At 38.0% G+C, this 26,182-nt stretch overlaps 1 protein-coding gene across 1 annotated transcript in view; it reads left to right on the top strand.

Annotated features, from left to right (window-relative positions):
* LOC138316291 (mitochondrial inner membrane m-AAA protease component AFG3L2-like) overlaps window positions 1-26,182 on the top strand; it is a 42,307-nt gene that overhangs the window by 13,720 nt on the left and 2,405 nt on the right. The window contains 11 exon segments of the mRNA XM_069257924.1: window positions 294-351; window positions 835-938; window positions 1,275-1,515; window positions 2,826-2,979; window positions 10,415-10,544; window positions 11,959-12,044; window positions 12,180-12,259; window positions 12,261-12,300; window positions 21,396-21,511; window positions 22,631-22,711; window positions 25,512-25,631. Coding sequence (XP_069114025.1) covers window positions 294-351; window positions 835-938; window positions 1,275-1,515; window positions 2,826-2,979; window positions 10,415-10,544; window positions 11,959-12,044; window positions 12,180-12,259; window positions 12,261-12,300; window positions 21,396-21,511; window positions 22,631-22,711; window positions 25,512-25,631 — 1,210 coding nt within the window.

Below are 26,182 nucleotides of genomic sequence, written 5' to 3'. Positions count from 1 at the left end.
TTGTGTTATCTTCATACAGATGTTAACAGTATAACAAACTGTGTTAATCCAAATAAAACAAACAAGGTTTGGGCTGTAGATAGATTGTACTTATTTGATTGTAGAAATTACAAGATGTAATAAATACTTTTGTTTATAATACTAAGTGATATAATATACATGTACATTGAATATGATCACGTAATAATGATTGAAACAACTTTTTGAAAATATTTCTTTGAATTAACAATGTATTTTATAACTGTGAATGTTGTTGTTTCAACTTAAACATAACATTGAACCTTTTTTTCCAGCATTTTGCTGAATAGTTACATGCTGCTTCTCCTTATTGGTGGTTTATACTTTTTGCGGGTAAGTATTCCTCTTATTGGTGGTTTATACTTTTTGCGGGTAAGTATTCCTCTTATTGGTGGTTTATACTTTTTGTATTCCTTAGTTCCTGCTCTATTTGATTTAAATGATTTTGTCCCTGGGTGTTCCTCATATCATGAATCACAGCATGTCAATATACATAGTCTGCATCTTAGGTTTATGTAACTAGCTATCAGTGACTCTTGTTTTGATCAAACTAAAGGACTTTTTTGTAAATATTGATGGATCATGTTTACTATTCTTTCATTTATACATGACAATCTGACTGTTAGCTAGTAGCTGATATAAAAAGGTTGCTGGAGTCGAAACAGATGTGAGAGATAAAGAGTTTTGTATTAGTTACTGAACTATTGTAGGGATTCTGTGATGACTGCTAGAGATATGCTGCAATCAATAAATTCTGATCTATTGATGATGGGAGTTACAAGTATGATATGTAATTTAACTTTTATATCTAAACAGAGAGGGGGAATGATGGGAAACAAGGGTGCGGGAGGACCTTTCGGATTCGGGAAATCAACAGCAAAAGTCTTCAAGCCAAACTCTGATATTGTTGTCAGATTCAGGTCTGTAAAATATATTGTTTATATATAGGAATATTTGATGATATAAAAAACACTGTATATAAATAAGAATATTTAATGATATAAACAAAAAAAATGTATAAATAGGAAGAGTTTATGATAAAGAAAACCCATTGCATATTAATAGGAATATTGATGATATAATGCTGTTATGAAATTTGATAAAGTCAATTCAGAAAATTTTAGTTACTTCTGAAATTTCACATAATTAATGCATTCTTATATAACTATTACAAAATTTCTTACAATGTATGTATGTATGAGTAAATAAATATTTTTTAGTTTCCTTGTACAATGATGTGTAAAATCTGTTTATAGTGATGTAGCGGGATGTGAGGAAGCCAAACTAGAAATCATGGAATTTGTAAATTTCCTGAAGAATAAGGATCAGTACCTGAAACTCGGTGCCAAAATCCCCAAAGGAGCCATGCTGACAGGCCCGCCAGGAACTGGCAAAACCCTTCTAGCTAAGGCCACAGCTGGTGAGGCCAACGTCCCTTTTATCTCAGTATCCGGATCAGAGTTCCTGGAAATGTTTGTTGGTGTCGGTCCTGCCCGAGTAAGTGGATCTTAAAATTAAAAAATATACCTGGTAATGCCATTAGCATCAGTTAATAGAGAAATCAATAGAGAAATCAATATAAATTTGCAGGTTAAATAGAGAAGTCAGTATAAATGCGCAGGTTAAATAGAGAAGTCAGTATAAATGTGCAGGTTACTTAATCATTGTGCTAACAATTTAATTTTGCCTTAAATTTGATCATGTTAACATATATACCAGGGTATGTACATTTGGATATTTAAAAAATAGTTATGGCAGTGTGGATTTTGGTATATTCTAGTCCAAGATACTCTGGCCTTGACACCAGACTTAGTAATATCTACTTAGCCCAAGATACTCTGGCCTTGACCCCAGACTTAAACATTATGACAGATAGATGTCTGGTGTAGCCCGAGATACTCTCTCCCTGACCCCAGACTTTGACCTTATGACAGATAGATGTCTGGTGTAGCCCGAGATACTCTGGCCTTGACACCAGACTTATACATTATGGCATATGTGATATTATAATTCTTAATTTAATATGTAGTTTAACACTTGATATTGATTGAAACCCCAGTGATAAAACAAGAAAACTATACAAGGTATGAATTATTAAATATTTTACTGTAAAAGATGAACTTCTGTTCCGAAACAAAAACTTCCATCAAGTATATATGGTTGTGTGTTGAATTAAAGAATTAATCTCCTCCTGTGGGTGCGGGGCGAGTGCATATAGATGTCTGGTGTAGCCCGAGATACTCTGGGCCTGACTCCAGACTTAGACATTATGACAGATAGATGTCTGGTGTTGGGTCAGGTCATCTCCTATTCAGACTGCTTACAATACACTGACAAGCGCCACTAACCTTGGTCTTTTCAACAAATGAATAATTTATCTACCCATAGCAATCTATCAAGATTTTTAAGTGATTTGCATATTATGAAAAATGACAACAACGAGGACGTATATTTGAATTTGCAGAAAAAAAACCTACTCTATTGACATAATAGAATATGTATGTGTGATAAAATGGTTTGCTATAGGTAGATAAATTATTCATTTGTTGAAAATACCAAAGTAAGTGGCACTTCTCATTGGGAATGTTTTGTAAGCAGTCCAAATAGAAGATGACCTGGCCCTAAACCAAACGGTGTCAGCGAATCCATGTTTTCATATAGTAGTGCGCTCTGGCCCTACACCAGACATCTATCTGGTCATATATTATAGTCAGAGTATCTCAGACTAAGAATATTTCAAATTTGCACAATGAATTTAGATTACAAACTATTTGACAATTGAGTAAGTGTTTCTTCTTTGTTAATAGGTCCGAGACATGTTCAAAGAAGCCAGAAAAAATGCCCCTTGTATATTATTTATAGATGAGATTGATGCTGTTGGACGAAAACGTGGGAGGTCAAATTTCGGGGGCAACAGTGAACAAGAAAATACACTCAACCAATTTCTTGTGGAACTTGATGGTAGGATGTTAGATTGTATTAATATCTGTTGATAATTAACACAATCATATTAATGTTATTAAATAATGGCTCAATGCTGTCATCATTTCTATCAGTACAGACATGCCATATACACGCGTACATGTGTGACATTGTGCGCGGAAGTTAGACGTGAATGTGCACATGGTTGTTACAAAGGTCTGTAAGTCAGAAAGCAAAGATTTGTGGAAATGGTCAATAAAAACACACAATATTCAAAATAACAACTCCATCGGTCCATTAAAATGTTCACTTCTATTTCTTATCATGATTTTGTTAGGCCAATAACGTAGATATAGATCCTTGGTTAGGCATTTTGAAACATAATTTGCCGTACGACAGATCAAGTGTGGTACGTAGCTATAGGCATATATCGACCATACACAAACAACGATGGCATTTGGTTTTGTCTTTTAAAAAAGAATTAAGGTAAGAACCTAATAACATAAAACAAATACCTTTAAAACATAAAAAATGAAATATTTATTTTAGTACACATACATTACATAAAAACCTATTATCATTTACAAGGTAGAGTAGTCCAAATGGTGATTTTCCACCCAACCTAAAAAAAATAGTTCGCATAAAATGTTTTTGCACAGAAATGTTCTTTAACATGTCCTCCATCAGAAACTGGATGATGCCACCGTGGCATCATTGGGGAAATTGAAATATTCAAGATGGCGGACAAGATGGTTGACAAACTGCAACATTGATATATTTCAATCCTTATTTGATATTCTTGCTATAAAATCATCATGCAATTCTTTATGCTCTTCGATAAAATTTTGTGTACATCATATTAGTCATACCGTCATTGAACAGAATTCTTAATATAATAAAGTTAACTCTTGTAATTAATGTTTAATTAATAAGTTAATTAACATAATTTTCAAATCGGTTATTGTATGATAAAATTGCTTTGATTCATTAGTTATTACATGTAGATTGGTATTTTGTGTGGTTTTGTTTAAGACAATATTTTACATTTCGCTGGTTTCGGTGTCTATAGCGTTTTAATTCTACCTTTTTGCCCATTACATGATCATAAAAAGGCGACCTTTTAGGCTTTATATATTCTTTTCTGCCTAACGTCTTCCTTGACACCACCTCACATTTGGCCGCCTTGAGTTAACCGTTTAGAAAGGCTCTGGGAACTATTACTTGCACAAGACACGTCTCTTTACTGTAAACGTACTTATTTTAGCGGTATTGAACCATCGAACTGCGTTATTTTATATCCGCGACGCTAAATAATAATTTACAGATGTCTTGCGCTACAATAAGTATGTTTTTTACAGAATATACATGTACATTGTTTCTGCTCTTGCTTAGCATTCAACAGAAAGAGAGTGAGACGACTACTATACATGTAGCCGATGTCAGTATATATGACCGACTGTGATGTTCTCCCAGTGTATTTGGCAACATGTTTCAGTGAGAATACATTGAAATGTTTCCACCATTAAAAAAGGCACTCTTGCATGATCATATCACAGCCACCCGAACCAAAGGCATCCAACAAAGCAACATATGTAAGGTAGACCGTTCTTAAAATGATATTTTCTGTGAAAAGGGCATTATACGTAATCAACCAACCAACACTTTTAATATTTACAGATTTTCTTCTACCCAAAATGGAATTACCCATTCAGTAGTCATTTTGAAAGATATAGGAATAACCTCATGTGATTTTTAGCAATATAACTAATCTTATTATAATTATTGGTAAGATGACATGTTCAGTCGTACCTTGTTAATTTGTTCTGCAGGTAGGGTGTTAGTATTTAGTATTGTACCTGCTGCACCTATTTTATGATCGTAAAAAGGCGACTAAGTGTATGATCTTATCTTTTATCTTCTTCCTAACTGACGTCTGACTTCTAACGTCTCCCTTGACAACGCCTCACTTTGGGCTTTCGGTTGAGCACTCGTCCCTGTGAGAATTTGGTTTGGTTTGTTTTAGTTTTACGTCCTATTAACAGCCAGGGTCATGTAAGGACGTGCCAGGTTTGTTGGTGGAGGAAAGCCGGAGTACCCGGAGAAAAACCACCGGCCAGCGGTCAGTACCTGGCAACTGCCCCACATAGGATTCGAACCCGCATCCCAGAGGTGGAGGGCTTGTGGTAATATGTCGGGACATCTTAACCACTCGGCCACCGCGGCCCCCCCTGTGAGAAAGGTTCTGGGTTTGGTCCCTTGGCGGAGACACACAAAAGTCTGTAAAAGTGGTAGTTTCTGCTCCTGCTTAGTGCTCAGCATACCGGGAGTGGGACGAGTGGTTCGTCCGTAGACAGTATAATTTGACTGGGAGGGTTGTATTTCTTGGTGTCTTGGTGGCATGCTTCAGTGATAGAACAAAGGGCAAGAGTTCCAAAATTTCCACTATACAAGAAGACACAACACAAATATACCAGTCTCCCAAAACACTCCCTCACTTCTTAAAGCAATACAGCGCATACATGAGAGGCCGTCTCAACATTACCCTGCCTGTTAACAGGACGTTACTTTAATCATAATAAAAAAACACGACAAACAAACTAGTTTATTATGCAATACATCTTTATCATAAAATGAAAATACACACTTCTTGAAATTGATTTTTTTATAAAAAACAAGAATAACTTTTTATTTAAATATAAACATAGTGTATTGCCTAACTATTTGATGGTATAACCTGCAATAACGATGTTTTGCATGCTTCAATATGTAATAAGCAGGAGCAGAAACTACCACTTTTTAAAGACTTTGGTGTGTCTCGGCTAGGGGACAGAACCCAGAGCCTTCCTCACAGGGGCGAACGCTCAACTCAAGGCCAAAAGTGAGGCGGTGCCAAGGGAGGCATTAGGAAAGATAAAGTCAGTTAGGAAGAAGAGAAAAGATAAGATCCTAAATTTAGTCGCCTTTTACGATCATGCAATAGGGGCAGCAGGTACAATTCTAATGCCCTACCTGCAGGGCCAACGAAATCACAACCCTCGGGGCAATTCCTGAATGTCCAACCCTCGGCAAGCCTCGGGTAAGACGTTCATGAATTACCCCTTGGGTAGTGATTTCGTTGTCACACCCTCTAGGTAGGGAAAGATTCTATTAATCACAGCCCACGCGTTCACATTAAAATGACAACGGGCAAACAGTCATCCCCATTCCCTATGTACTGACCAGACACTGCGACATTTTAGAGTAATGTGAGGCTCGGCTAGGGGATGTATTCCCCAAATGGGCGAGAGTTCAACTCTGCCAATTTAGGCAGCGATGTTGGGAAGAAAAAGAAAAGATACCAAAATTTAGTCGCCTTTTACGATAATGAAGGGACAGCAGGTACAATTATTATGCCCTACATACAGAGCAACTGGACAAACTTTCAAGACAGATATTCAATTATTATTTAATATAGAATGGATGCCTTTGTTTCGTAACCAGTTTGAATATAATTGATATGCACAAAGATGTTATGAGGCATTGAACCATCAAAATGTCAATAAAACATATGATTCAGTACTTCGACAAAACCATTTCTTAACCCATTTTAATGTACAATATACTTGAAAACGATATCAGTTGAAAAATATACATGTAGCAACTGTAAAGGGTAATGCTTACTAATGATATATTCATTTCCAAAATAGTTACCAGATAAAAATGTTATACTTATTAGATGTTAATTTTGATATTTTTCGAAGGCCAAATTGATTTTTTTGTTCTTAATGGTTTATGATATTTATATTTTTATTCTGGTTTTGTGTAATTTATTGGTTATACATGTATTAACTAGCTTGAATGTAACAACCTTAGAAAACAAGTTTTAGTTAATTTGATATGGGAGTCCAAAATGACAACATTCCAATATAATGAACATGAAAAATCTTTCTTTGGGATGTTTGATTGCATTACAATGGTTTTTTTTAAACTTTTTAAAAAATGTTTGATTTAATAAATGGAGTTGAACATCGTTTTGATAAAGGGAGTGAAAGCACTGGTTTGTCCATTGTTAGTATAATGTGACAGGGTGGGGGCGTTTTGTTATCCCATGCAATTTAATAACATTTACCATATTGAGATGGGGGTATTAGTTTATAACGTCCTATTAACAGCCAGGATCATGAAGATAGAAAATAGATTTTTATCTAGGTCAATACATAATACACACAAGTGTTATTGTATGTAAATGGATGTGGGTATCAATTTATTCTTAAATAATTCAATTTTGCTTGTTACAAGCATTTTCATTGGCCTACAATTTAATTTATCAGCCCATAAATCAAAACAATGGCGTTGTCGTTTGTCACGATGCTTCTGATGGGCTGAGATGACGAAGTAATGATTTCATAGCCAAAAGCCAAAATGAATTTTGAATATAGAAGAGATTATCTTTAGTAAATTGAATTATTAGGATTAATTTGAATAGATTTGTTATATTATGGAGATATAACACAAAAGCCTGAGTGTCGTAAACGGCTTCGCGGTTATTTAAAGTACACTCAGATTTTTGTGTTATATCTTCATAACATAAAAATCTATTCAGGTTAATCCTTAATTAACATTAATTTAAATAAGTGTTTAAGATTGGGTTATATGACAAGATAGTTGTCCTTATTTCTGTTATTCGGGATTATTAAAACGTTTTGCTACTACCAAAACAGTATAAACTAGTGTTTAAAACAAAGGGCTTAGTTTTATAAAATGTCGGTAAAATGATCATATCAAATCTTTTTTTCTGAAAGTATAGTAAATTCATAAATGCATTATCAATGACTTCTCTTGGCTTTTAAATCATATTATAACAAGTTACTAGTCACTTAGCATTGAAATTGGTATTAATTGTATGTCTAGCTGTTTGAGAAAGAAGTACGTAACTAATTTATTTCAATATACAATATCTTATAGTGATTACATAGTTCAAAGAATATTGATATGATGCTTGTATGCTTCCTATATGCTAACATTAGTTTATATTGTTCGTTAATTTTGGCTGCTGTAATTTCCGCCGTGTACCATCTGCCTTCTATTGCATGATATCTTACAATGCGACTAAATTTCAAATATTTTCTTTCCTCATGTTCCTAACTGCATTTTAGCCCACCATCATCAGATGGTGGGCTATTCAAATCGCCTTTCGTCCGTGGTCCGTCGTCCGTCCGTCCTTCCGTCCGTCCATCCATTAACAATTCTTGTTACCGCTATTTCTCAGAAAGTATTGAAGGGATCTTTCTCAAATTTCATATGTAGGTTCCCCTAGGACCCTAGTTGTGCATATTGCATTTTGGGACCGATTGGTCAACAAGATGGCCGACAGGCGGCCATCTTGGAGTTTGATAGTTAAAGTTTGTTATCGCTATTTCTCAAAAAGTGCTGAAGGGATCTTTCTCAAATTTCATATACAGGTTCTACTAGGACCCTAGTTGTGCATATTGCATTTTGGGACGGATCGGGCAACAAGATGGCCGACAGGCGGCCATCTTGGATTTTGATAGTTAAAGTTTGTTACCGCTATTTCTCAAAAAGTACTGAAGAGATCTTTCTCAAATTTCATATGTAGGTTCCCCTAGGACCCTAGTTGTGCAAAGTGCATTTTGGGACGGATCGGGCAACAAGATGGCCGACAGGCGGCCATCTTGGATTTTGATAGTTAAAGTTTGTTACCACTATTTCTCAAAACGTGCTGAAGGGATCTTTCTCAAATTTCATATACAGGTTCTACTAGGACCCTAGTTGTGCATATTGCATTTTGGGACGGATCGGGCAACAAGATGGCCGACAGGCGGCGGCCATCTTGGATTTTGATAGTTAAAGTGTGTTACCGCTATTTCTCAAAAAGTACTGAAGAGATCTTTCTCAAATCATGCATAGGTTCCCCTAGGACCCTAGTTGTGCAAAGTGCATTTTGGGACGGATCGGGCAACAAGATGGCCGACAGGCGGCCATCTTGGATTTTGATAGTTAAAGTTTGTTACCACTATTTCTCAAAACGTGCTGAAGGGATCTTTCTCAAATTTCATATACAGGTTCTACTAGGACCCTAGTTGTGCATATTGCATTTTGGGACGGATCGGGCAACAAGATGGCCGACAGGCAGCCATCTTGGATTTTGATAGTTAAAGTGTGTTACCGCTATTTCTCAAAAGTACTGAAGGGATCTTTCTCAAATTACATGCATAGGTTCCCCTTGTACCCTAGTTGTGCATAGTACCTTTTAGGACTGATGCATAATGCCTTTCAGGACTGATTGGTAAACAAGATGGCCAACGGGCCGCCATCTTAGATTTCATTGTTGAAGTTTGTTACCACTTTTCTTAGAAAGTACTATAGCGATCTGTCTCAAATTTTGTATGTAGTGTGTTTGAAAAAGTTTGAAAAGCAGGGAAAAGATCCCTCTTTCCATTGTCAGACATAGATCATTCTTTGGTGGGCGCCAAGATCCCTCTGGTTTTCTTCTTTATGTCTCTCTTGACATCACCTCACTTTGCGCAGTTGAGCGCTTGCCCTTGTGGGGAAGCTCTGGCTACTATTCTATAACCCAGGATAAAATAAAAAAAGATATCCTAAATTTAGTCGCCTTTTACGATCATGCACAGGTACACTTCTGATGTTCTACCTGCAGGACATTCGTAAACAGTTTGTGTGATGTAGTAAATCATTTTCCCGGATGATCGTCCTTAAATATGCTATTATGTTTAACGTTGCGCAATATAAGTAATATTGTTCATTTTTCGACAAAATAATGATGTAAAATAACTGATTCTGAAAGTTAGTTTTTATCAGATTTTATTTTCTATCAAAGAATATGCATCTATCTTGCAAATTTAAGAAAGAAAACTTATCTTTTGCAATTACGTTACATTTAACTCTAATTTATTTGACTTATACCGTTTTTGAGAACATTCATGGCGGCCATCTTGAATATTTTCAATTCCCCAAAGATGCCAAGGTGGCATCATTCGGATTCTGATTAAGCACATCCTACTGCAGCATAATCAGCGAAAACATTTTATGCGAACTATATTTTTGGGTTTTCTGGTTGGCACCTGGACTACAGGTGAGTAACTCGTACTTGACAATTTAATTGACTAAGAACACGGAATTCGGCAGTCTGGAGAAATTTGTAATCCAGATAGTTTCGGCTTGGAACAAAGGTGTCCAGATTATCGATGGTCTACTGTTATACTCTTTTCTTCATATATTAATTGTTTTATTGTTCAATGCAGGTAAAATACAATGCTTGAGTCATTAGAGAAATCAACAATAAGTACACAGATAATCACAGATTAGGAAATTGAAATCTGTGTAATGGTCATTAATTTGTTAGTTAAGTTTAGATGAATTTGTTAGTTAAGTTTAGATATTCTATTCTACAGTTTACAGAATACAGAATTTACTCCTATGATTGTACATGTACATATCTAATGGTTTGTTTTAGGTTTCAGTTCACAGACAGGAGTAGTGGTCCTAGCTGCTACTAATAGAATTGATGTCCTAGATCCGGCCTTGTTACGGGCTGGGAGATTTGATCGACAGATCTATATACCTTTACCAGATATCAAAGGCAGGTAAGTTGTGACATCAAGTACAGGTGTTCTACAGGTGTTGGAGTAAGTAGTAAACTTGTTGTTTTGATATAATGTTACATGCTCTAGAAGAACCTAAAATAGAGTGAAGGTGATTATACAATTCCTTGTAAACTTCCCTTGGTGAAAGTTATTGTACAATCCCTTGTAAACTTCCCTTGGTGAAGGTGATTATACAATCCCTTGTAAACTTCCCTTGGTGAAGGTGATTGTACAATCCCTTGTAAACTTCCCTTGGTGAAGGTGATTGTAAACTTCCCTTGGTGAAGGTGATTATACAATCCCTTGTAAACTTCCCTTGGTGAAGGTGATTGTACAATCCCTTGTAAACTTCCCTTGGTGAAGGTGATTATACAATCCCTTGTAAACTTCCCTTGGTGAAGGTGATTGTACAATCCCTTGTAAACTTCCCTTGGTGAAGGTGATTATACAATCCCTTGTAAACTATCCCTTGTAAACTTCCTTGTGAAGGTGATTTACAATCCTTGTAAACTTCCTTGTGGAAGTGTTGGACAATCCCTTGTGGAAGGTGATTATACAATCCCTTGTAAACTTCCCTTGGTGAAGGTGATTATACAATCCCTTGTAAACTTCCCTTGGTGAAGGTGATTGTACAATCCCTTGTAAACTTCCCTTGGTGAAGGTGATTGTACAATTCCTTGTAAACTTCCCTTGGGTGAAGGTGATTATACAATCCCTTGTAAACTTCCCTTGGTGAAGGTGATTATACAATCCCTTGTAAACTTCCCTTGGTGAAGGTGATTATACAATCCCTTGTAAACTTCCCTTGGTGAAGGTGATTGTACAATCCCTTGTAAACTTCCCTTGGTGAAGGTGATTATACAATCCCTTGTAAACTTCCCTTGGTGAAGGTGATTGTACAATCCCTTGTAAACTTCCCTTGGTGAAGGTGATTGTATACAATCCCTTGTAAACTTCCCTTGGTGAAGGTGATTGTATCAATCCCTTGTAAACTTCCTTTGGTGAAGGTGATTATACAATCCCTTGTAAACTTCCTTTGGTGAAGGTGATTATACAATCCCTTGTAAACTTCCCTTGGTGAAGGTGATTGTACAATCCCTTGTAAACTTCCCTTGGTGAAGGTGATTGTACAATCCCTTGTAAACTTCCCTTGGTGAAGGTGATTATACAATCCCTTGTAAACTTCCCTTGGTGAAGGTGATTATACAATCCCTTGTAAACTTCCCTTGGTGAAGGTGATTGTACAATCCCTTGTAAACTTCCCTTGGTGAAGGTGATTGTACAATCCCTTGTAAACTTCCCTTGGTGAAGATGATTGTACAATCCCTTGTGTAAACTTCCTTGGTGAAGTGATTATTCAATCCCTTGTAAACTTCCCTTGGTGAATGATTGTACATCCTTTTACTTCTTTTAGGGCCAACATATTTAAGGTTCATCTTGGAAATATAAAAAACAGATCTTGTGAAATGGCGAAAAAATTGGCTGCACTTGGTTTTTGATGTTGTATCTGACATCTAAATGGTGGACAATTCAGTGAATATCTTGTAAAGAAAGATTATTTTATATCCACTTAACATTTCCTAAAAGGGAAAAGTATTCAATTTTATATAAACTCACCATTGAATGGTGTTGTAGGTGCCGACATTGCCAATGTGTGTAACGAATCAGCACTGATTGCTGCCCGATTTTTTGACCTAAATGAATCAGTTGGAGCCTACCCACTTTGAACAAGAAGCGATAGAGAGAGTAGTAGGAGGTAAGCTGTTGTCTTATAGTGAACAAGTCATAGAGAGGGTAGTAGGGGGTAGGCTATTGTCTTATAGTGAACAAGTCATAGAGAGGGTAGTAGGAGGTAAGCTATTGTCTTATAGTGAACAAGTCATAGAGAGGGTAGTAGGGGGTAAGCTATTGTCTTATAGTGAACAAGTCATAGAGAGGGTAGTAGGGGTAAGCTATTGTCTTATAGTGAACAAGTCATAGAGAGGGTAGTAGGAGGTAAGCTATTGTCTTATAGTGAACAAGTCATAGAGAGGGTAGTAGGGGGTAAGCTATTGTCTTATAGTAAACAAGTCATAGAGAGGGTAGTAGGGGGTAAGCTATTGTCTTATAGTGAACAAGTCATAGAGAGGGTAGTAGGGGTAAGCTATTGTCTTATAGTGAACAAGTCATAGAGAGGGTAGTAGGGGTAAGCTATTGTCTTATAGTGAACAAGTCATAGAGAGGGTAGTAGGGGGTAAGCTATTGTCTTATAGTGAACAAGTCATAGAGAGGGTAGTAGGAGGTAAGCTATTGTCTTATAGTGAACAAGTCATAGAGAGGGTAGTAGGGGGTAAGCTATTGTCTTATAGTGAACAAGTCATAGAGAGGGTAGGGTAGGCTATTGTCTTAGTAACAAGTCAGAGAGGTTAGGGGGTAAGCTATTGTCTTATAGTGAACAAGTCATAGAGAGGGTAGTAGGAGGTAAGCTATTGTCTTATAGTGAACAAGTCATAGAGAGGGTAGTAGGGGGTAAGCTATTGTCTTATAGTGAACAAGTCATAGAGAGGGTAGTAGGAGGTAAGCTATTGTCTTATAGTGAACAAGTCATAGAGAGGGTAGTAGGGGGTAAGCTATTGTCTTATAGTGAACAAGTCATAGAGAGGGTAGTAGGGGGTAAGCTATTGTCTTATAGTGAACAAGTCATAGAGAGGGTAGTAGGAGGTAAGCTATTGTCTTATAGTGAACAAGTCATAGAGAGGGTAGTAGGGGGTAAGCTATTGTCTTATAGTGAACAAGTCATAGAGAGGGTAGTAGGAGGTAAGCTATTGTCTTATAGTGAACAAGTCATAGAGAGGGTAGTAGGGGGTAGGCTATTGTCTTATAGTGAACAAGTCATAGAGAGGGTAGTAGGGGGTAAGCTATTGTCTTATAGTGAACAAGTCATAGAGAGGGTAGTAGGAGGTAAGCTATTGTCTTATAGTGAACAAGTCATAGAGAGGGTAGTAGGGGGTAAGCTATTGTCTTATAGTGAACAAGTCATAGAGAGGGTAGTAGGGGGGTAAGCTATTGTCTTATAGTGAACAAGTCATAGAGAGGGTAGTAGGAGGTAAGCTATTGTCTTATAGTGAACAAGTCATAGAGAGGGTAGTAGGGGGTAAGCTATTGTCTTATAGTGAACAAGTCATAGAGAGGGTAGTAGGAGGTAAGCTATTGTCTTATAGTGAACAAGTCATAGAGAGGGTAGTAGGGGGTAAGCTATTGTCTTATAGTGAACAAGTCATAGAGAGGGTAGTAGGGGGTAAGCTATTGTCTTATAGTGAACAAGTCATAGAGAGGGTAGTAGGGGTAAGCTATTGTCTTATAGTGAACAAGTCATAGAGAGGGTAGAAGGGGGTAAGCTATTGTCTTATAGTGAACAAGTCATAGAGAGGGTAGTAGGGGTAGGCTATTGTCTTATAGTGAACATACCATAAAAGGGTAGTAGGAGGTAAGCTATTGTCTTATAGTGAACAAGTCATGGAGAGGGTAGTAGGGGGTAGGCTTTTGGTCTTATAGAGAACAAGTCATAGAGAGGGTAGTAGGGGGTAAGCTATTGTCTTATAGTGAACAAGTCATAGAGAGGGTAGTAGGAGGTAAGCTATTGTCTTATAGTGAACAAGTCATAGAGAGGGTAGTAGAGGGTAAGCTATTGTCTTATAGTGAACAAGTCATAGAGAGGGTAGTAGGGGGTAAGCTATTGTCTTATAGTGAACAAGTCATAGAGAGGGTAGTAGGAGGTAAGCTATTGTCTTATAGTGAACAAGTCATAGAGAGGGTAGTAGGGGGTAAGCTATTGTCTTATAGTGAACAAGTCATAGAGAGGGTAGTAGGAGGTAAGCTATTGTCTTATAGTGAACAAGTCATAGAGAGGGTAGTAGGGGATAGGCTATTGTCTTATAGTGAACATACCATAAAAAGGGTAGTAGGGGGTAAGCTATTGTCTTATAGTGAACAAGTCATGGAGAGGGTAGTAGGGGGTAGGCTTTTGGTCTTATAGAGAACAAGTCATAGAGAGGGTAGTAGGGGGTAAGCTATTGTCTTATAGTGAACAAGTCATAGAGAGGGTAGTAGGAGGTAAGCTATTGTCTTATAGTGAACAAGTCATAGAGAGGGTAGTGGAGGGTAAGTTATCGTCTTATAGTGAACAAGTCATAGAGAGGGTAGTAGGGGGTAAGCTATTGTCTTATAGTGAACAAGTCATAGAGAGGGTAGTAGGAGGTAAGCTATTGTCTTATAGTGAACAAGTCATAGAGAGGGTAGTAGGGGTAAGTATTGTCTTATAGTGAACAAGTCATAGAGGGGTAGTAGCTATTTGTCTTATAGTGAACAAGTCATAGAGAGGGTAGTAGGAAGGTAAGCTATTGTCTTATAGTGAACAAGTCATAGAGAGGGTAGTAGGGGGTAAGCTATTGTCTTATAGTGAACAAGTCATAGAGAGGGTAGTAGGAGGTAAGCTATTGTCTTATAGTGAACAAGTCATAGAGAGGGTAGTAGGAGGTAAGCTATTGTCTTATAGTGAACAAGTCATAGAGAGGGTAGTAGGGGGTAGGCTATTGTCTTATAGTGAACAAGTCATAGAATGAAGATAGTAGGGGGTAGGCTATTGTCTTATAGTTAACAAGTCATAGAGAGGGTAGTAGGGGGTAGGCTATTGTCTTATAGTGAACAAGTCATAGAGAGGGTAGTAGGAGGTAAGCTATTGTCTTATAGTGAACAAGTCATAGAGAGGGTAGTAGGGGGTAGGCTATTGTCTTATAGTGAACAAGTCATAGAGAGGGTAGTAGGGGGTAGGCTATTGTCTCATAGTGAACAAGTCATAGAGAGGATAGTAGGGGGTAAGCTATTGTCTTATAGTGAACAAGTCATAGAGAGGGTAGTAGGGGGTAAGCTATTGTCTCATAGTGAACAAGTCATAGAGAGGGTAGTAGGGGGTAAGCTATTGTCTTATAGTGAACAAGTCATAGAGAGGGTAGTAGGGGGTAGGCTATTGTCTTATAGTGAACAAGTCATAGAGAGGGTAGTAGGGGGTAAGCTATTGTCTTATAGTGAACAAGTCATGGAGAGGGTAGTAGGGGGTAGGCTTTTGTCTTATAGTGAACAAGTCATAGAGAGGGTAGTAGGGGGTAAGCTATTGTCTTATAGTGAACAAGTCATAGAGAGGGTAGTAGGGGGTTAGCTATTGTCTTATAGTGAACAAGTCATAGAGAGGGAAGTAGGGGGTAAGCTATTGTCTTATAGTGAACAAGTCATAGAGAGGGTAGTAGGGGGTAAGCTATTGTCTTATAGTGAACAAGTCATAGAGAGGGTAGTAGGGGGTAAGCTATGGTATCTTATCGCACCTCGGACAGAAATGTCCCCAAATGATTGGCGGAGAGCCATCACGTGGTGACCCCCTATCACTTTATAGGGGTCATTAAATTTTATTATGGTGCAATATAGCGGCTCTCGCCCTCGCTTCAAAATTTAAACACATTATCTTCAACTAAATATACCACTTCATTACCGTTAAACTATATATTACTTGTTAATTTTTGTGTAAAAATAACTTTAATGGTTTTAATACTTCAAATCACATGAAATACATTTTTAGGTCATCTGACCCGAAGGGTCAGGATGACCTATAGTCATCATGCTTCGTCCGTCGTCGTCGTGCGCCGTGCGCCGTCCACCGTCCGCCGTGCGCCGTCCGCCGTCCGTAAACTTTTCACATTTCAATCTTCTTCTCAAGTTTGACCAGTGGGATTGAGCTGAAACTTACATGAAATGATCCTGACATGGTCCCGACAAAGTGTTGTTATTTTTTCGGGTCGATCCGAAATCCAAGATGGCCGCCACAGCCGCCATCTTGAAAACACATTTTGAACTTCTTCTCAAGTTCTACCAGTGCGATTTGGCTGAGACTTGCATGAAATGATCCTGACATGGTCCCGACAAAGTGTTGTTATTTTTTGGGTCGATCCGAAATCCAAGATGGCCGCCACAGCCGCCATCTTGAAAACACATTTTGAACTTCTTCTCAAGTTCTACAAGTGCGATTTGGCTGAAACTTGCATAAAAATGATCCTGACATGGTCCCGACAAAGTGTTGTTATTTTGCGGGTCGATCCGAAATCCAAGATGGCCGCCACAGCCGCCATCTTGAAAACACATTTTGAACTTCTTCTCAAGTTCTACCGGTGCGATTTGGCTGAAACTTGCATGAAATGATCCTGACATAGTCCCGACAAAGTGTTGTTATTTTTCGGGTCGATCCAAAATCCAAGATGGCCGCCACAGCCGCCATCTTGAAAACACATTTTGAACTTCTTCTCAAGTTCTACTAGTGCGATTTGGCTGAAACTTGCATGAAATGATCCTGACATGGTTCCGACAAAGTGTTGTTATTTTTCGGGTCGATCCGAAATCCAAGATGGCCGCCACAGCCGCCATCTTGAAAACACATTTTGAACTTCTTCTCAAGTTCTACCGGTGCGATTTGGCTGAAACTTGCATGAAATGATCCTGACATAGTCCCGACAAAGTGTTGTTATTTTTCGGGTTGATCCGAAATCCAAGATGGCCGCCACAGCCGCCATCTTGAAAACACATTTTAAACTTCTTCTCAAGTTCTACTAGTGCGATTTGGCTGAAACTTGCATGAAATGATCCTGACATGGTTCCGACAAAGTGTTGTTATTTTCGGGTCGATCCGAAATCCAAGATGGCCGCCACAGCCGCCATCTTGAAAACACATTTTGAACTTCTTCTCAAGTTCTACTAGTGCGATTTGGCTGAAACTTGCATCAAATGATCCTGACATGGTTCCGACAAAGTGTTGTTATTTTTCGGGTCGATCCGAAATCCAAGATGGCCGCCACAGCCGCCATCTTGAAAACACATTTTGAACTTCTTCTCAAGTTCTACCGGTGCGATTTGGCTGAAACTTGCATGAAATGATCCTGACATAGTCCCGACAAAGTGTTGTTATTTTTCGGGTTGATCCGAAATCCAAGATGGCCGCCACAGCCGCCATCTTGAAAACACATTTTGAACTTCTTCTCAAGTTCTACTAGTGCGATTTGGCTGAAACTTGCATGAAATGATCCTGACATGGTTCCGACAAAGTGTTGTTATTTTCGGGTCGATCCGAAATCCAAGATGGCCGCCACAGCCGCCATCTTGAAAACACATTTTGAACTTCTTCTCAAGTTCTACTAGTGCGATTTGGCTGAAACTTGCATGAAATGATCCTGACATGGTTCCGACAAAGTGTTGTTTTTTTCGGGTCGATCCGAAATCCAAGATGGCCGCCACAGCTGCCATCTTGAAAACACATTTTGAACTTCTTCTCAAGTTCTACCGGTTCGATTTGGCTGAAACTTGCATGAAAGGAGCCTGACATGGTCCCAACAAAGTGTTGTTACATCTCTGGTTGATCCCCAATCGAAGATGGCAACCATGACACTATATCTAATTAATTTCCTATATGATTATTGCCAAGGTACTCAGATGACCGTTAAGGCCCATGGGCCTCTTGTTTAAATACGAGTTGCTTCCCCTACGCCAATTTGAAAGTTGATGAAGCGGCGAAAGTCAAACGTAACAATTCAAGCGTTTTCTAGACTGTGATTATAAACAAATGGAGGTGTTCGTACCTACAGATCAATCTTCACTCTACAATCAATTTATGGGCATATCTTTTAAGTGATTATCTCAGCGAGAATGCACAGATGATCAAGGAGATTGTGTTTAAAATGTTAGATGGATGTTTGTGTCACTCTTGTTTGTGATGCTTTCAATATACAGATGGTCTGGTGTCATATTGAGGTAGGCCTACTGTGCACATAGGAATGTAGAAATTATTGTTGATTTATGAATTATTCATTATTATTCTGCAGGTTCCTTATACAGTTTATTTGAAAATTCTTGAAAGAAATACATAGATAAATATTTAGCCTAGGCCAATTATTTGAAACGTGGCGATTGTTTGTTATCATTCGTGCCAGTATGATTTAAGTTTGATTTCAGATTCTTGACCAAACAAATAGGAAACAAAGAATTAATAAAACAAATAAATGGTCCTCGATGCGATAAATTCGTTATATAGTCAGTTACTGACCCCCTATAAAGGCATAGAGGGTCAGTAAGAAGTATAGGAGGCTCGAGCTATGCCCTCGCCCCCTACAAATCTTACTGACCCTCTATGCCTGTATAGGGGGTCAGTAACTGACTATATAACTAATAATAGTGAACAAGTCATAGAGAGGGTAGTAGGGGGTAAGACATTTTCTTATAGTGAACAAGTCATAGAGAGGATAGTAGGGGGTAAGCTATTGTCTTATAGTGAACAAGTCATAGAGAGGATAGTAGGAGGTAAGCTATTGTCTTATAGTGAACAAGTCATAGAGAGGGTAGTAGGGGGTAGGCTATTGTCTCATAGTGAACAAGTCATAGAGAGGGCAGTAGGGGGTAGGCTATTGTCTTATAGTGAACAAGTCATAGAGAGGGTAGTAGGGGGTAAGCTATTGTCTTATAGTGAACAAGTCATAGAGAGGGTAGTAGGGGGTAAGCTATTGTCTTATAGTGAACAAGTCATAGAGAGGGAAGTAGGGGGTAGGCTATTGTCTCATAGTGACAAGTCATAGAGAGGGGGTAGCTATGTCTTATAGTGAACAAGTCATAGAAGGTATAGGGGTAAGCTATTGTCTTATAGTGAACAAGTCATAGAGAGGGTAGTAGGGGGTAAGCTATTGTCTTATAGTGAACAAGTCATAGAGAGGGTAGTAGGGGGTAGGCTATTGTCTCATAGTGAACAAGTCATAGAGAGGGTAGTAGGGGGTAGCTATTGTCTATAGTGAACAAGTCATAGAGGGGTAGTAGGGGGTAGCTATTGTCTTATAGTGAACAAGTCATAGAGAGGGTAGTAGGAGGGTAAGCTATTGTCTTATAGTGAACAAGTCATAGAGAGGGTAGTAGGGGGTAAGCTATTGTCTTATAGTGAACAAGTCATAGAGAGGGTAGTAGGGGGTAAGCTATTGTCTTATAGTGAACAAGTCATAGAGAGGGTAGTAGGGGGTAAGCTATTGTCTTATAGTGAACAAGTCATAGAGAGGGTAGTAGGGGGTAGGCTATTGTCTTATAGTGAACAAGTCATAGAGAGGGTAGTAGGGGGTAAGCTATTGTCTTATAGTGAACAAGTCATAGAGAGGGTAGTAGGGGGTAAGCTATTGTCTTATAGTGAACAAGTCATAGAGAGGGTAGTAGGGGGTAGCTATTGTCTTATAGTGAACAAGTCATAGAGAGGGTAGTAGGGGGTAAGTTATTGTCTTATAGTGAACAAGTCATAGAGAGGGTAGTAGAGGGTAGGCTATTGTCTTATAGTGAACAAGTCATAGAGAGGGTAGTAGGGGGTAAGCTATTGTCTTATAGTGAACAAGTCATAGAGAGGGTAGTAGGGGGTAAGCTATTGTCTTATAGTGAACAAGTCATAGAGAGGGTAGTAGGAGGTAAGCTATTGTCTTATAGTGAACAAGTCATAGAGAGGGTAGTAGGGGGTAGGCTATTGTCTTATAGTGAACAAGTCATAGAGAGGGTAGTAGGGGGTAAGCTATTGTCTTATAGTGAACAAGTCATAGAGAGGGTAGTAGGGGGTAAGCTATTGTCTTATAGTGAACAAGTCATAGAGAGGGTAGTAGAGGGTAAGTTATTGTCTTATAGTGAACAAGTCATAGAGAGGGTAGTAGGGGGTAGGCTATTGTCTTATAGTGAACAAGTCATAGAGAGGGTAGTAGGGGGTAAGCTATTGTCTTATAGTGAACAAGTCATAGAGAGGGTAGTAGGGGGTAAGCTATTGTCTTATAGTGAACAAGTCATAGAGAGGGTAGTAGGGGGTAAGCTATTGTCTTATAGTGAACAAGTCATAGAGAGGGTAGTAGGGGGTAAGCTATTGTCTTATAGTGAACAAGTCATAGAGAGGGTAGTAGAGGGTAAAGTATTGTCTTATAGTGAACAAGTCATAGAGAGGGTAGTAGGGGGTAAGCTATTGTCTTATAGTGAACAAGTCATAGAGAGGGTAGTAGGAGGTAAGCTATTGTCTTATAGTGAACAAGTCATAGAGAGGGTAGTAGGGGGTAGGCTATTGTCTTATAGTGAACAAGTCATAGAGAGGGTAGTAGGGGGTAAGCTATTGTCTTATAGTGAACAAGTCATAGAGAGGGTAGTAGGAGGTAAGCTATTGTCTTATAGTGAACAAGTCATAGAGAGGGTAGTAGGGGGTAGGCTATTGTCTTATAGTGAACAAGTCATAGAGAGGGTAGTAGAGGGTAAGTTATTGTCTTATAGTGAACAAGTCATAGAGAGGGCAGTAGGGGGTAAGCTATTGTCTTATAGTGAACAAGTCATAGAGAGGGTAGTAGGGGGTAAGCTATTGTCTTATAGTGAACAAGTCATAGAGAGGGTAGTAGGGGGTAAGCTATTGTCTTATAGTGAACAAGTCATAGAGAGGGTAGTAGGGGGTAAGCTATTGTCTCATAGTGAACAAGTCATAGAGAGGGTAGTAGGGGGTAAGCTATTGTCTTATAGTGAACAAGTCATAGAGAGGGTAGTAGGGGGTAAGCTATTGTCTTATAGTGAACAAGTCATAGAGAGGGTAGTAGGGGGTAGGCTATTGTCTCATAGTGAACAAGTCATAGAGAGGGTAGTAGGGGGTAAGCTATTGTCTCATAGTGAACAAGTCATAGAGAGGGTAGTAGGGGGTAAGCTTTTCACTGATAGTATTGAAGGGATGACAATGTGAAGCCTTATTTACTTATGAATATTGTTTGTTTGTTTCACAAAAGAATTTTCCCACTGCAGGTTTAGAAAAGAAAACACAGGTGCTACAGCCAGAGGAGAAGAAAACTGTAGCCTACCATGAAGCTGGCCACGCCATTGCTGGCTGGTTCTTAGAGCATGGGGATCCTCTCCTTAAGGTATTGATTCAGATAACATTATAATGACCAAACTCACAAAAAGTACAAATTAGAGTATACTTGTACTCAACGGTGCAGTAAACATGTACTACATCTAGGTCAGGCCAGGAACAATGATAATCCTGTTAATGAAAAATATAAAACTAGAATGCTGTGTTAAAAAAAAAAGATACTAAGTTATGATTAATAGATCATTCCAAGCTGTGTATTTTGCTAATTTAAAAATCTTCAGTTAATTTTTGCCCACCATCTGATTAAATCACTTTTTGTCCGTGGTCCCTCCTTCCGTCTGGTCGCATCTGTTGTTACCGCTTTTTTCTCAAAAAGGGCTGAAGGGAACTTTTCAAATTTCATATGTAGGTTCCCTTAGGGCCCTAGTTGTGCATATTGCATTTTTGGACCGATCGGTCAACAAGATGGCCACCAGGCCGCCATCTTGGATATTGATAGTTAAAGTTTGTTACCGCCATTTCTCAGAAAGTACTGAAGGGATCTCTCTAAAATTTCATATGTAGGTTCCCCTAGGGACTAAGTTGTGCATATTGCATTTTGGGATCGATCAGTCAACAAGATGGCGCCAGGCAGCCATCTTGGATTTTGATAGTTTGTTACAGCTATTTGTCAGAAAGTATATAAGGGATCTCTCTCAAAATTCACATGTAGGCTAATGTAGGGGCCTTGTAGTGCATAATGCATTTTGGGACTGATCAGTCAACAAGATGGTCGCAAGGCAGCCATCTTTGATTTTGATACTTAAAGTTTGTTACCACTATTTCTCAGAAAGTAATGAAGAAATCTCTCTCAAATTTCATGTGCATGTTCCCCTTGGTCCCTAGTTGTGCATATTGCATGTTAGTACCGATTGGTGAACAAGATGTATGACAGGACGCCATATTGGATTTTGAAAATCAAAGTATGTTACCGCTATTTCTCAGATAGTACTAAAAGGATCTCTCTCAAATTTCATATGTAGTAATATGTAGTAAATATTTGAAAAGCAGAGAAAAGATCCCTCTTTCCATTGTCAGACATAGATCATCTTTGGTGGGCGCTAAGATCCCTCTGGGATCTCTTGTTCTGTGTAGTAGATATTAAGAGTGTCCACTCCATTTATTATAGGTGTCCATTATACCGCGAGGAAAGGGTTTAGGATATGCCATGTACTTACCACAAGAACAATACCTTATGACACAGGAACAGGTATGTAATAATGTACTTACCACAGGAACACTACCTAATGACACAGGAACAGGAATGTAATAATGTACTTACCACAGGAACACTACCTAATGACACAAGAACAGGTATGTAATAATGTACTTACAACAGGAACACTACCTAATGACACAAGAACAGGTATGTAATAATGTACTTACCACAGGAACACTACCTAATGACACAAGAACAAGTGTGTAATAATGTACTTACCACAGGAACACTACCTAATGACACAAGAACAGGTATGTAATAATGTACTTACCACAGGAACACTACCTAATGACACAAGAACAGGTATGTAATAATGTACTTAAAACAGGAACACTACCTAATGACACAAGAACAGGTATGTAATAATGTACTTACCACAGGAACACTACCTAATGACACAAGAACAAGTGTGTAATAATGTACTTACCACAGGAACATTACCTAATGACACAAGAACAGGTATGTAATAATGTACTTACAACAGGAACACTACCTAATGTCACAAGAACAGGTATGTAATAATGTACTTACCGCAGGAACACTATCTAATGACACAAGAACAGGTATGTAATAATGTACTTACAACAGGAACACTACCTAATGTCACAAAAACAGGTATGTAATAATGTACTTACAACAGGAACACTACCTAATGGCACAGGAACAGGTATTTAATAATGTACTTACCATAGGAACACTATCTAATGACACAAGAACAGGTATGTAATAATGTACTTACCACAGGAACACTACCTAATGACACAGGAACAGGTATGTAATAATGTACTTACCACAGGAACACTACCTAATGACACAGGAACAGGTATGTAATAATGTAATTACCAAAGGAACACTATCTAACGACACAAGAACAGGTGTGTAATAATGTACTTACCATAGGATACCTTATGACACAAGAACAGGTATGTAATAATGTACTTACCACAGGAACACTACCTAATGACACAGGAACAGGTATGTAATAATGTACTTACCACAGGAACACTATCTAATTACACAAGAACAGGTAGGTTATAATGTACTTACCATAGGAACACTATCTAGTGACACAAGAACAGGTATGTAATAATGTACTTACCACAGGAACATTACCTAATGACACAGGAACAGGTGTGTTATAATGTACTTACCACAGGAACACTATCTAATGACACAAAAACAGGTGTATAATAATGTACTTACCACAGGAACACTATCTAATGACACAAGAACAGGTAGGTAATAATGTTCTTACCACAGGAACACTATCTTATGACACAGGAACAGGTATGTAATAATGTACTTACCACAGGAACACTACCTAATGGCACAGGAACAGGTATTTAATAATGTACTTACCATAGGAACACTATCTAATGACACAAGAACAGGTATGTAATAATGTACTTACCACAGGAACACTACCTAATGACACAGGAATAGGTATGTAATAATGTACTTACCACAGGAACACTACCTAATGACACAGGAACAGGTATGTAATAATGTAATTACCAAAGGAACACTATCTAACGACATAAGAACAGGTGTGTAATGATGTACTTACCATAGGATACCTTATGACACAAGAACAGGTATGTAATAATGTACTTACCACAGGAACACTACCTAATGGCACAGGAACAGGTATGTAATAATGTACTTACCACAGGAACACTATCTAATTACACAAGAACAGGTAGGTTATAATGTACTTACCGCAGGAACACTATCTAATGACACAAGAACAGGTATGTAATAATGTACTTACCACAGGAACATTACCTAATGACACAGGAACAGGTGTGTAATAATGTACTTACCACAGGAACACTATCTAATGACACAAAAACAGGTGTATAATAATGTACTTACCACAGGAACATTATCTAATGACACAGGAACAGGTATGTAATAATGTACTTACCACAGGAACATTACCTAATGACACAGGAACAGGTGTGTAATAATGTACTTACCACAGGAACACTACCTAATGACACAAGAACAGGTATGTAATAATGTAATTACCACAGGAACACTACCTAATGACACAAGAACAGGTATGTAATAATGTACTTACCACAGGAACACTACCTAATGACACAAGAAAAGGTTTGTAATAATGTACTTACCACAGGAACACTATCTAATGACACAGGAACAGGTATGTAATAATGTACTTACCACAGGAACACTATCTAATGACACAGGAACAGGTATGTAATAATGTACTTACCACAGGAACACTACCTAATGACACAAGAACATGTATGTAATAATGTATTTACCACAGGAACACTACCTAATGACACAGGAACAGGTATGTAATAATGTACTTACCACAGGAACACTACCTAATGACACAAGAACAGGTGTGTAATAATGTACTTACCACAGGAACACTACCTTATGACAGAAGAACATGTATGTAATAATGTACTTACCACAGGAACACTACCTAATGACACAGGAACAGGTGTGTAATAATGTACTTACCACAGGAACACTATCTAATGTCACAGGTACAGGTATGTAATAATGTACTCACCACAGGAACACTACCTAACGACACAAGAACAGATGATTGTGAAAAATATTGCATGATGAAAAAATGAAAAAAAAAAACATAAATTTTATGTGCTTTACCCAAGTACCATCATGGAAAACAATTACCGATAGAAAAATACTGTGCTTCCATTGAAGTTTTTGTACATTAAATTGGTCTGACACAATTTATGTTGACAACAGTTGGAGATATTTGACAGGATGTATTCTGTTACATTTTCAGATTATTGACAGAATGTGCACATTACTTGGAGGAAGAATTTCTGAAAAAATCTTCTTTGATAAAATCACATCAGGTGCACAAGATGATTTGCAGAAGGTGACCAAAATGGCTTATTCTCAGGTTAGTCTCTGGAATTTATTCTCAGGTTAGTCTGTGGAATTTATTCTCAGGTTAGTCTGTGGAATTTATTCTCAGGTTAGTCTCTGGAATTTATTCTCAGGTTAGTCTCTGGAATAACTTCTGGGAACAGAAAGTCTCCTCTTCAGATGAAGGGATTTTATTGTAGGTATACAAATTCTGGTTTTGCTCTTGCTCCTGCTGTACATTTGTATCACCTGAGATTATTCTGATCTTGACCATAATAGCAAGCACATCAAAGAAAATGTGTTGAATTTTAGTGTTTTCCCAATCTAATTAAAATTAGATCGTCTATGTTGCTGTCAGTGGACTGTCCGCTCATAGAAGCGGACAGTCTACGGAGAGCGACATAGACGATCTAATTTTAATTAGATTGAGTGTTTTCCAGAACAAGATTAACTTTGACCTTATGTTTTAAGTATTAAAAATAATTCTAAATGCTTTAAAAGAGTACACCAAAGGAAGCCATTCCAGTAGCTGGTACATTTCAACAATAAATGAGAAGACATTATATGTGTTGATTTTTAAAAAAA

Source organism: Argopecten irradians, chromosome 2 (genome assembly GCF_041381155.1).
Source record: "Argopecten irradians isolate NY chromosome 2, Ai_NY, whole genome shotgun sequence".
In the NCBI taxonomy this organism is placed as follows: domain Eukaryota; kingdom Metazoa; phylum Mollusca; class Bivalvia; order Pectinida; family Pectinidae; genus Argopecten; species Argopecten irradians.
The sequence above is the reverse complement of the archived record's forward strand: the minus strand, read 5'-3'. Positions and strand labels throughout refer to the sequence as shown.